Genomic DNA, 13,116 nt, shown 5'->3' with positions numbered 1-13,116 from the left:
GATCGCTCCTCTCAGCCGCATTGGCGTAAAACTCCCGCACTACTGGCGCCGCCGCGGCTTGCGGTTGGCTACAAAATTTTCCCCATCTTCTATTTTCAATTTGATTTATAATAAAAATTTTTTACACAAGCTGGAAACCACGTTCCCGAATCGGGGCTCGATGTATCTTTGCATGTTCATATCGTTCCTTAGCAGCATTATTCACAAATAATTGGGAATTACGAGATGATGAGGAAGAAGCATCGTGACTTACTCGAGCTTTCTTAGGCGGCATAGTTTATGATTTGTGAAGAACAAGATGCCCGGAGTAAGTTGCGTGTTGCCGGAAGAATTACTCGCTGGAATCCGAAAGAGGAAGCGTCGTAGAATCACAGTGGCGGCTGGAAAGTTGCAGCGGTGGCCGGAGAAACAAAGGGGTGGCCGGAAAATTGACTTCTTGATGCTTGGTGAAGGTGGTGATGCAAGATTTTACCTGAAATTTGCACCAAACAAGTGATTTTAGTGACATTGAGAGAGGAGGTGGCGAAATTTTGAAGGAGAAGGAGTAGGGTTCGAATGGGGAGAAGAAAAGGGGTCTACATCTTAAAAAAAAATCGATACCCGCCGGGCGGACATAAGTTTCTGCCCGGGCGGATGACTTGTGACTTTTTGAATTTTTTTTAAAAGGAGGCGCGCTCGGGCGGACATAAATTTTCGCCCGCGCGGACCTCGTTCGCTGCCCCTCATTTTTTTTTGTAAATCGAAAAAAAGTAGAATAAATAAATAAATAACGAAATAGTAAAATCGAAATAAGTAGGGAGAAGAGGTGGTTCTCAATTTATAGTCGAGAGCTGGACTGTCGGTCAGTTTCAGTTCAGATTATCCTGGAACCGGGTGATTCCAAGTTGTGGCTCATTTGTTCCACCCATGTAGTGCTTCAGTCGCTGGGCATTGACCGTAAATGTCCCATCCTTTCCATTTTGCAATTCTACAGCTCCCGATGGGTACACTTTAGAAATCACGAATGGACCAGACCATCGTGACTTAAATTTTCCGGGAAATAGTCGCAACCGGGAGTTGTAGAGTATGACATTTTCGCCTTCTTTGAATTCCCTTTCGATGATTGGCCTGTCATGAGTCCTCTTTGTCTTTTCCTTGTATGATAGTGCGAGATCATATGCCAGATTCCGGAATTCTTCCAACTTATCCAATTGAAGAAGACGTCGATCACCTGCATAAGTAAAGTTAAAGTTTAGTGCTTTTGTTGCCTAATATGCCCGATGCTCTAACTCTACAGGTAGATGACATGCTTTACCAAACAATAACCTATATGGTGTAGTGCCTATAGGTGTTTTGAAAGCAGTCCTATATGCCCAAAGAGCATCATCTAACCTCATTGAACAGTCTTTACGACTGATGCCTATCATTTTTTCCAAAATCCGCTTGATCTCTCTATTCGACACTTCCACTTGACCACTCGTCTGGGGGTGATAGGGGGTAGAAATCTTATGTGTGACACATTATTTACTCAAAAGTTTCAAAGAGTTTGTTACAAAAATGGGTGCCACCATCACTAATGATTGCTCGTGGTGTCCCAAACCTGTTAAAAATATTTTTCTTCAGAAATTTCAGGACCACTTGAGCATCATTAGTGGCATATGCTTCTGCCTCTACCCACTTAGATACATAATCAACCGCAACAAAAATATATTTTTTCGTGAACGAAATGGGAAACGGTCCCATGAATTCTATCCCCCACACATCAAAAACCTCACATTCAATTATATTATTTAAATGCATTTCATGACGGTTTAGGATGTTACCTGTCCGCTGGCATTTATCACAGGCTAGCACACAAGAACGAGCATCTTTAAAAAAGGTTGGCCAAAAGAAGCCACATTCAAGTAACTTAGATGACGTCCTTGTTGGTCCGAAATGACCACCTACCTCAAGGCCATGGCAATGGTTGAGAATTTGACCAAACTCTTCCTCTGCAACACACCTTCTGATCATAGAATATGCACATATTTTTAACAAGAAGGGTTCCTCCCAAAAATAATATTTTAGGTCCGAAAAGAATTTCTTTCTTGGTGAATTGTTAAATTTGGGGGAGGGGTGAGCCTGTAACAAGAAAATTCACAAAGTTTGCAGACCAGGGACAATTTTTCACCACTAGCAGCTGCTCATCCGGAAACCAATAATCTATCTCATCGTTTTCACAATTTGTACTAACATGCTCTAGTCTAGAAAGATGATCAGCTACCACATTTTTTACACATTTTTTATCTTTTATTTCGAGGTCAAACTCTTGGAGAAGTAATATCCACCTAAGCAATCGTGGTTTGGCCTCTTTCTTAGCAAGCAGATATTTAAGGGCAGAGTGGTCAGTAAACACAATTACTTTTGACAAAACAAGGTATGAATGGAACTTGTTAAGTGCAAATACTACTGCAAGTAATTCTTTTTCAATGGTGGCATAGTTTAATTGCGCTTCATCTAGAGTCTTATTTGCATAGTATATAGTGTGAAATACCTTGTTCCGCCTTTGGCCAAGGACAGCACCAACCGCAGTATCACTGGCATAGCACATGACCTCGAAGGGTAGATCCCAATATGGTGCCACCAAGACAGGATCCGTCACCAAGCGCTCTTTCAAATCCTCGTATGCCTGTATACAGTCAGAATTAAAATCAAAAGGCACATCTTTCATAAGTAAGGAGGATAGAGGTTTGGCAATTTTTGAAAATTCTTTTATAAAACGCCGATAAAAACCGGTGTGGCCTAGAAAACTTCTAACTCCCTTTATGGATGTCAGAGGTGGTAAGTTCTTGATAACTTCCACTTTTGCCTTATCCACCTCTATTCCATGTTGTGATATCTTGTGCCCCAACACTATGCCTTCCTGTACCATAAAATGGCACTTTTCCCAATTTAGTACCAAATTCGTCTCCTCGCATCTCATCAACACCACCTTCATATTCTGCAAACATTCATCAAACGTTGCAACAAAGATAGAAAAGTCATCCATAAATATTTCAAGAAATGTTTCAATCATATCATGGAATATAGCAGTCATGCAGCGTTGAAATGTACTAGGGGAATTACAAAGACCAAAAGGCATACGGCGAAAAGAAAAATTTTCATAAGGACAAGTGAAAGTGATTTTCTCTTGGTACTCAGGTGCAATAGTGATTTGATAATACCCCGAATACCCATCTAGAAAATAGTAAAACTCATGCCCCGCTAGTCGCTCTAACATCTGATCAATAAAGGGAAGGAGAAAGTGGTCTTTACAGGTAGCATCATTTAATTTCCTATAGTCAATACATACTCTCCACCCCATAACAGTCCTCGTGAGAATAAGTTCATTCTTTTCATTAGTGATCACCGTAATCCAACCTTTCTTAGGCACACATTGAACAGAACTTACCCATTCACTATCTGAAATAGGATAGATAATACCTGCATCGAGAAGCTTAATAGTTTCGGTCTTCACTACCTCTTGCATCTTTGGATTGAGTCGTCTTTGAGGCTGCACGAGAGGTGAGTACTTTTCTTCCATTAATATCTTATGCATACAAACCGATGGATTGATCCCTTTGATATCCGCCACTTTCCATGCAAATGCGCTCTTGTGCGCTTTCAAGACTTTCAACAGTTTGTCCTCCATCACATCTGTCAAAGAAGAAGAGATAATCACAGGAAGTTTATTATTCTCGCCTAGATAGACGTATTTCAGATGTGGAGGTAATGACTTGAGCTCCAGAGTTGGTGGCTCCTCTAGGCTTGACTTCTGAGGGATCAAGTCTCTTCGATCCCCCAAGTCCTCTAATCTCATCCTTATTGGCGGCCTCTTCCATGGCTAGTTGGCATTGAGGTATGCCATTATCTCGGCTTTCTCTGCATCCAATTCGTCTTCTCATGATTCAGTAATGAGGGTGGCTTCTAAAGGGTCCCTAAGAGCATCCTGCACATAGTTGAACACAAGAGAATCAAAAGAATCAATTCTATAACAACTATCAGAATGCAGTGTGTGCTTAAGTGCATTAAAAAAGCCAAAAGTAATCTCCTCTTCTCCCACTCTCAATCTCAACTTCCCTTCCTGCACATCAATTAGAGCCTTGCTAGTTGCAAGGAATGGTCTCCCTAAAATTAAAGGCATCTCTATATCTTCCTCCATGTCGAGCACCACGAAATCTGCAGGAAAAATGAATTTGTCCACTTTCACTAGCACATTCTCAATAACTCCCCCAATCCAAGTTTCCTAAACACAGACAAAGGCATAAGATTAATACTCGCACCAAAATCACACAAAGCTTTATGCAAAACAACATCACCAATCATGCAAGGAATAGAAAAACTCCCTGGATCCTTAAGTTTCAGTGGGATCTTGTTTTGCACCAAAGCAGAGCAATTTTCAGTTAGATTAACCGTCATGTGATCATCCAATTTTCTCTTGTTTGCTAAGACGTCCTTCAGAAATTTAGCGTAGCTTGGCATTTGCATTAGAGTATCAGAAAAGGGAATATTGATGTGCAATTTCTTGAATATTTCTAAGAACATACCGAATTGCGCATCTAATTTCGCCTTTTTTAATGCTGCAGGAAAAAGTGGAGGGATAACAATTTTAGATTGTGCAGTGGGTGCTGGTGTAGAGTTAGAAGACTTACCTTTTGATGACTTAGTCTGTTCATCCAGTACTTGATTTTTTCTGGCCCTCTAGACTCTAAAATTTTTCCACTCTTCAACTCGATGGCCTTCACTTGCTCTTTGGATTGATCATTGTGTTACTTGGCAAGGTGCCCGGCTCTCTACTTGCTATCATCTTTGCTAACTGTCCAATCTGATTCTCTAGCCCCTTTATCGATGCATCTTGATTTTGGAGTCTAGTTTCGGTAGATGAGATGAATTTAGACATCATCTGCTCCAAATTGGACTTTTCTTCTATAGGAGGGTCAGATCTGTACATTGGTTGTTTTCCATATGATTGTCCTCCCTATGGTCGATTCTGACTATTTTGGCCACCCCATGAGAAGTTGGGATGTTATTTTCATCCAGGATTGTATGTGTTCGAATATGGATAATTACATGGACGATTTTGGACTCCCACTTGATTCACTGGTGCCCTTTCTTGCACATAAAAAGGACCACTGTCTTGACAGTCCTTAATATAGTGTTCTCCTCCGCATTTTTCACAAAATATCTCTTGAAGAGGCATAGCCGTGCAACCCATATTCAAGCCGTCCAATTTCGTATTCAAGACATCAAGTTGTGCAGTAATAGCGGAAATGTCAGTTACCTGATGAACTCCTGCACTTCTTCGCTGGTTGTTCCTTTCAGATTGAGGATGATAGCTGCTAACAGCCATCTCCTCTAATAACTCGTATCCTTCCTCAGCAGTTTTTCTCAAGAGGCTTCCACAAGCAGCAGCATCTATCATAGTACGATTAGGAGTAAGCAAGCCATAGTAAAAGGTTTGAACGACTAACCCAATTGGCAGTTCATGATGAGGGCATCTTCGTAATAAATCTTTGAAACGCTCCCATGCCTCATATAAAGACTCCTGCTCGAACTGAGCAAATGTGGTGATGTCTGCCCGCACCTTCATGGTCTTAGATGGAGGAAATTATTTAATGAGAAACGCTTTCGCCATGTCCTCCCATGTGGTGATCGAACCTACAGTAAAACAATTTAACCATGCTTTAGCTTTGTCACGTAAGGAGAAAAGAAATAAACGCAACCTAACAGCATCATCAAAAACTCCATTAAATTTAAAAGTATCGCAAATTTCAAGGAAATCTGCGATGTGCGTGTTTTGGTCATCTACTGCAGATCTTCCAAACTGGACTGTATTCTGAATCATTTGAACTATGGCTGGCTTGATTTCGAAGTGGTTTGCCCGCACAATAGGCCTCACAATGCTGGGGCGTGCACCATCCAAAGAAGGCTGGGCATACTCTAGCATCGGTATGCGGCGTGGCATCTCAACATGTCTGCCTTCATTGTGTTCCTCCTCATGCTCGTGCTCGTGCCTCTCCATCAGTTCCTTCAGTCTCTGCTGCTGTCTTCTTCTGCTGAAAGTTCTTTCAATTTCCGGATCAAACTGCTCAAGCTCCACGTCAAGTAACTTTGGCATGCACTGGAAAAGATATTTGAAATAGAATGTGGAGTGTTAGCTCAAGAAAAATAAAACAATGCTAAAGAAAATAACTAAAAATAAAATTTTGAATTAACAGTCCCCGGCAATGGCGCCAAAAACTTGATCGAGCAAAACTTGCACTGTTGAATCCTTAATAAAAATATTATTTTGTATGCTCGAAAATTAATCGCAAGTGCACGATGTCAAGTAATAGTATAATGTACGAGAGTACGAGTATCGTTACACTGAAGACTGTATTTTAAAATTATTAATTCCAGTTATCAAATCTTTAGCAACGAAATTTGAATGGTTGTTTATTACTACTATGCTCAAATAAACATTCAAATAAAAATGTTCAGGAATTAAATAATTAGATATAATATCTAGAATGGTTGATTAAAATTTAATGAGAAATGAATTTGTTGGGAATTTCTGTTCACCGACCCCTCGTTCATTAATTAATTCGTTCGATAGTGATTTACGCTTCCGACGAGATTTCCTATTCAATTGAACATGCCCTCTCGAGCTATGCCAAACTAACTCTACTCAATGAAGTAATTAAAAGTCTTTAATTATTTATCAAGAGTGAATCGCATTTCGATCTATGAAATCTCCTAGTTTTCGTCCTACCAGACTATGACTATCGGTGTGTATCAAATTTCATATGTCTATGTAAATTGTAGATCCACGGGCTATGCTACTCAATTGCAATATAAAACGTTGTTAAAGTTAGCTACGCTCTATCAACACAATGAAAAACAGTAGCATACTCAAGAATAAAGCAAAAATCAAAATATAAATTAACTAAATCAAAGTTCGGGGTAGGATCCCCTTAAATCCCACCAAATATTTTAGTTAGCTTCTCAAATTCATAGTACAAATAAACGAAACAATGTTTAAACGATGAATTCTAAACAAGAAATACTAGACAAGACGAGATCTGCGAAGAACGATGCTTGGAAATCTTCGAATCTTCAACTCCAAGCTTTTCTCCCTCTCTAGACTCCTTGGCTGCTGAATCAATCTAGTTTTCGTGCCTAGGGTTCTTCCAAATCCTTCCCCATTCAGAAATAAGGAAAAAAATTGGCCAAGAATCTTTCCAAAATTATAAGCGCGCCCAAGCGGACATAAGTTTCCGCCCGGGTGGATGACTTTCGCAAATCTTGTTCCAACATTTTAATCGACGCGCCCGGGCGGAAATAAGTTTCCGTCTGGGTGGATGACCTTCGCGAAAATTCTTCTTTCTCACACCTTGCAGGCGCCCGGGCGGACATAATTTTCCGCCCTGGCGGATGGTCTTTTAAATTTTCCCATTATTTTCAGTTCAGTCACGAATTACCTGTAAACTAACCAAGGATGATCAATCATCCCAAAAAACTAATGGCCCGTGTGAGCCAAACACGAGCCTAGGTCCAATCATAGGGAATGCATTGGATTCAAATGCACAATTACATAAGCCTCCAATATTTACATGTCTTCGATCTTCATAAGAATCATGGACACCATCTTCCAATCTTGATCTTCCACTATACTAATATTTACAAATAAATATCCATAGCAAATAGGGATACATCTCATGGGGTGGGAACGGGCTATAAACCAAGCCATTTATAAATTGATAATTATTACAATCATTCAACACAAAATATCCTAGCATACACCTAACAAATTGGGCTTGGGCTTTTGATCATCCTTCATGCATAATATCACATATCATACACCATCAATTAATTATCACAATAATTAATTGATCTAATATTATATATATTGCTCCAATTACTAACCGTCACGATTATAAATTAAATCAACAAAGTAAACAAACTCTTTTGCTTGATTTCTAATTAATTTATTTATAACCGAATTTCTTGTAAATAACAATTTATTATAAATAATTAAAGTCCAACTTCAATTATTTATTTTATGAGAAAATATATACAAATTTTGTGGATTTAAACTTAAGGGCCCAACAAGACATTTTTAACAAAAACATTTTGGCCCATTTAAATTCACAAATTGTGTTAGCCATCTAATGGTCCAACAACTCAAGGCCCATGACACTTTGATATTCAAAAATATTTTTGGAAACCCTAGTCGTCATCGCCATTGCCGGAGCTACGTCTCCGGATTCTGCCCGAAATCCTCCCAAAACCGGCCTTGATTTGTTGCGACGAATTTCTCATGCGGTTAGAAATAGGTTCTCAATATAATATCTTGTATTTGCTACACAAAATAGTAACCTTAGCTAATGATACCACTAGAAAACGGATCGGTTACGGTGCCCGGATACACAACGGAAGTTTCAAAACAAAATTTTTTAAAAGAAAACCGAGCACCCTTACATATAGTGTGTAGCAAATAACATAAAACACAAAAATGACATTCATAGTGTGTTTAGTATTTTACCTATCAATCACAAAGGATTGATGATGGCTCCAACTAAGTTGTTAAACAACTTAGCTCTTCAATGGATAAACAAATCTACAAGCCTCCTTTCAGCACTCCTTGCTCAAAAATTAAGCCAACCACCAACTAGGAAGATCCCCTCTAATTTTGCACTAGAAAAATTAGAGGATTTTTCTTTTGAGAAGGTTGTGATATCCTCAACAATTGAAGAAGCAAATTTTTGAGGGAAAATTACATCAAAATTTCGGCCAAGGCTTGTGGAGAGAAGGGGATGATATTTTCTTGGTTGTGTAAAAAGTTGAAGTGTAAAAGTTGCATGTGCATGTCATGCCATTAACTCAAAAATTGCCTCCAATCCTTCACCTTCCAAGCATGCAATTTTGTTTGGGCGTGTAACTATTACAAGGCTCATGGACTTTTATTTAAATATCTCACACATTTGAAATCATTTAAACATTACTTGATTTTACTCAAGCCCACTAGTTGAATAATTATTTCTAATTGGGCTCTACAAGGCCCAATGTTATTTAATTAATTCAACACTTGAACTAATTTAATTATTTTGACTCCACTAGGTCAACTAGTGTTTATTTAATTCAACACTTGAATTTAATTTTATTTAGTCCTTAATAATGTTTATAAAAATCACAATTTTCAAATACATTATTTATTTGGCCAACTTTTAATTTAGCAACATTTTCACAAATTAAAAGTCACATTCCCCATATTCCTATTATAGAAGTCATACTTCTATTTTGTTAGCGCTTATAAACTCCTTTATAAGCCGTTCAACACATTGAACTATTTTTTTCCCAACGGGATCTAGAAAGCTAGTACTTGTGTGGCCCTCAATGGTTCAATGATATAACTAGCTGTGGATTCACATCTCAATGTGATTCGAGACTAAACATGTCCTTGTATGAGCATATCCCAGTTGCTCCATTCTTACATATCAACTCCTTCATAATAAGAACGTTAGAACTCAAGTCTGATAGTACCCAACCAATCATGTTAAACGCCTAGCAGCATCGCTTACATGTTTCCCTAGGTATCAAATGATAATGCCTGTAAGAACCAATATATTATAGTTAGCGTACAGTATGGTCCATTCATCTCATATATCCTGATCGATTCGACAACTATTGGTATATTGAGAGCTGTCAAAGAATCGATACTATGTGTCATGTCGTAGTTGCATCGATGGTGTAATCTATGAAACCACTTTCATAATTACCACCAGCACTCTGATCAGATATTTCAAACTACAAACACATGAGATCACATAGGATATCCATACCCGAAGGTAAGTGGTGAATCCCCGACTACAATGCATCGACTTCTATATGTTTCGACAAAACACCCAACCTTCCCACCTCATGACCCCATGAGAGTGGTAAACAAGTCAAAGTGCAATGCTAGCATATAGAGTCTCAATGTTGTCCCGGGTCAGAAGGACTAATGGTGTACAACCATAAACTATGACGTTTCCACTCGATAATTGTGAACCACTTGGAAAGTCCTTTATGGAAGGTTGTTCAGTGCACTCTACAAGGAGCACCTATCTGCATGTTTGCACATCATAATGTCCCCTACCAATGAAACATGGTACTCACATCTCAGATACTAGTCTCAAACTCGAGCAGCCTTTATCCTTCTTAACGGCGGCTGAATCGACTAGGAACTGTTTAAAATATATAGTATTCCAAATATGAGTTTTATGATACTCATCATATGAGCATCTCATATTCTTTCTTTCTACTATTTATATATTCAAAAACTTTATCTATGCAACTAGCATGGTTATACAGATAAAGATGTGCCAAAACAACAATTTGAAATATAATTAAAATAAAGATTGTTTATATATAGAGTTTCAACATTAACTATCGGCCAACACTTGGCTCGATGGACACCTACTCTAACACATCTAACTCAATTCTAGTGCAAAATGACCATTTTTCTCTTGAAATCCTAGTTTAACCGTTTTACCCCTGGACCTTAAAATTTCGACTTGAATCCATCCAAACTTATTATAACACATTAAAACATACTTATAATCATTTCATAGATGTAAACTCGAGCATATGCATTACATTCAAACAATCATTTTAAAACATGGACCCTAGGACTTACCTGAACCATCCTGTACCGACCAAGCCCCTGGCTACAACCCCTGCTCACTAGATCGCTCGAAAGAAACAAGCATGACCTTCGCCCGGCTTACCCTTTTTGACCCAAGCCACACGTTACCACCAGCCGTACATGGGCTGTCTTGAGCCTCTGTCCAGACCCCCAGGGTCCGAACCATGGCTCCAGTCGGTCCCATGCACACTTACCCTCAACCCTTAACCGATTGAGCCCAAGAACGTGCCAAACCAATAAGATCCAATCGGCCACCTACGAGAACGTGTTCTAGATCTGATGTTCCACCTAAATCCATGATAAACCAGTTGTAAATCACCTTCACAATTCGATCCAGGCAGCCCATCCAACCATTTTAGAATAAATTCGACTAAAATTATTAAATTTTTTAGAATAAATATTTTCTTAACTAAAAATAAAATTTTAGTTTTAAAATCTTTAACATATTAATCATCTTCGGTCCTCCAGCCCCGTCCAACCATTGATATTCGTATGAAAATATTTAAATTATGGAATCAAACAAAATACACAATTAATAATTGAGTCACTCAAAATATATCATTCATACGTCCAAAATCATTTAATTAAATTAATTTCCTAATTTTATAATTTTCATGCATGGGGTCTACGTTGTTATACCTATATGTCTGCCCAAATATTTTCGACGATTTTATTTATTCCCCCAACAGTTTGCTGTTCCACGGAAGATTTCTTTTCTTTCCAAATATTTCTTCTGCAAAGCTTGTAGTTTTTCCTTTCATTGTACTTAATCGAAAATATCCATTTATAGAATTTTGATACAACTTAAACGAAAAGTTAACTTTGTCTATCTATGTGAGACAGAGCCATGATCCCCATGCTCGTCTAGTGAAGATGTCATCTTCAGTGAGTGATGAAACAAGAGGTGTTTAATTCTCCGGAGGATCCTTGATAAACTTCTGAATGTTCATATCTGGTCTTCTCAACTTGATGAAGTGAAAGGTCATGTGAGGCTTTCTTGGCTAGTTCCAGCGCTGTACTAAAAAAATAAAGCCCTCAAATATCTCATATTGACAAATAATGATTACAGATTATTTGTCCATGTTTCATAAACAGCTTCCTAGATTTTTGATAGTGCTGAGATTTCTGAGAAGTTGGGTGATGTAGTATAAACTAAGACAAGAGTCCCAAATTCATACCATGTTGTGAGTGTGAGTAAATCTAATTCTCAAAATATGGTGAGAGGAGAAAAAGATGATGAATATGATATGGAAGACGATATGAGAATAAGAATGAGAATTGGGTAAGGAATGGACGTGATCAGGGATTCGGGAGAAAAGAGGCTGTACGTGGGAGATACAACAAAGGATGTAGTGAACATGGTAACATAGGTAGAATTAAAATGAAGATTTTGTCATTTCATGGAAAATCTGATCCAGAAGCCTAATTAAAGTGGGAAAAGATGGTAGAGTTTTTGTTCGACTGTCACCACTACTCCAAACTCAAAAAGGTTAAGTTGACGATGGTTGAATTTTTAGACTGTGCACTTATTTGGTGGGATTAGCTTGTGATCACTATGAGAAGGTAAAAAAAAAAAAGACCAGTCAATACGTGGAATGAGATGAAGAGGGTCATGAGGAAGAGATTTGTGCCCACCCATTACTATCGTGAGATGTTTAAGAGGCTACAAAGTTTGATGCAAGTTACTAAGAGTGTCGAATATTACCATAAGGATTTCAAAGTAACCATGATAGAACCAACATATAGGAGGACGATGAGGCTACAATGACACGTTTTCTATGTGGTTTGAACATTGAGAGTCAAAGCCAAGTAGATCTTAGGCACTACATGGACTTGGATAAGATTGTGCAAATGGTGATCAAACTAGAGCAACAAATCAAGAGGCGAGAAGTTGATCTCACCAATCAAGTGGGAAGTTCATCATTTTCTTGGCGTCCAAACATTGAAAAACGTGAAAGTAAAGTGGTGACCAAGCCCAAATTCAAACCCAAGCAAGAAGAACCTATGCAAGGAGTGCAAGATAAATCTAAAACTCGTACAATAGTTCTAGAGATATTAAATGTTTTAAATGTAAAAAATTTGGTCATATTGTTATCCAATGTCCAAAAAAGAGAGTTATGACAATGACTGCCTATGAGTAGTTGGAATCTGAAAGTGAAGAAGATAATGAGGGTGATGATGATGAGATGCCCTAGTTAAAGGATCCTGATGAGGAATAAGAGATTGTTGTAGGTGAAGCACTTGTAATTAGACGTATCATGGGTACACAATTTAATGAGGAGGAGACTAATGAAAGGGAAAACATGTTCCATATATGTTTTGTGAATGAGAAGGTTTGCAAGCTTATCATAGATGGAGGGAGTTGTATCAATGTGGTTAGTTGTGAACTTGTGGGGAACTTGGGTTTGCCTACTTTGAACCATCCACAACCCAATAGATTAAAGTGGTTGAAT

The 13,116-nt window shown here is 38.4% G+C and overlaps 1 protein-coding gene and 1 non-coding gene across 2 annotated transcripts; one reads left to right on the top strand and one right to left on the bottom strand.

Annotated features, from left to right (window-relative positions):
- Positions 1–3,898: 3,898 nt before the first annotated feature.
- On the bottom strand, positions 3,899–6,019 carry LOC142521800 (uncharacterized). The gene is made up of 4 exons (XM_075624981.1): positions 5,807–6,019; positions 5,068–5,581; positions 4,381–4,577; positions 3,899–4,243 (listed from the first exon to the last, which is right to left on the bottom strand). The coding sequence occupies exons 1-4, from the start codon at positions 6,017–6,019 to the stop codon at positions 3,899–3,901; spliced, it is 1,269 nt and encodes a 422-aa protein (XP_075481096.1).
- On the top strand, positions 5,478–5,583 carry LOC142523508 (small nucleolar RNA R71). The gene has a single exon (XR_012814698.1). It is a non-coding gene; the product is annotated as a small nucleolar RNA R71 (small nucleolar RNA).
- Positions 6,020–13,116: the final 7,097 nt, after the last annotated feature.

The sequence above is a fragment of the Primulina tabacum genome, chromosome 13, assembly GCF_025594145.1.
Source record: "Primulina tabacum isolate GXHZ01 chromosome 13, ASM2559414v2, whole genome shotgun sequence".
Classification (NCBI taxonomy): domain Eukaryota; kingdom Viridiplantae; phylum Streptophyta; class Magnoliopsida; order Lamiales; family Gesneriaceae; genus Primulina; species Primulina tabacum.
Note: the sequence above shows the minus strand (reverse complement) of the source record. Positions and strands in the feature narration are given on the sequence as shown.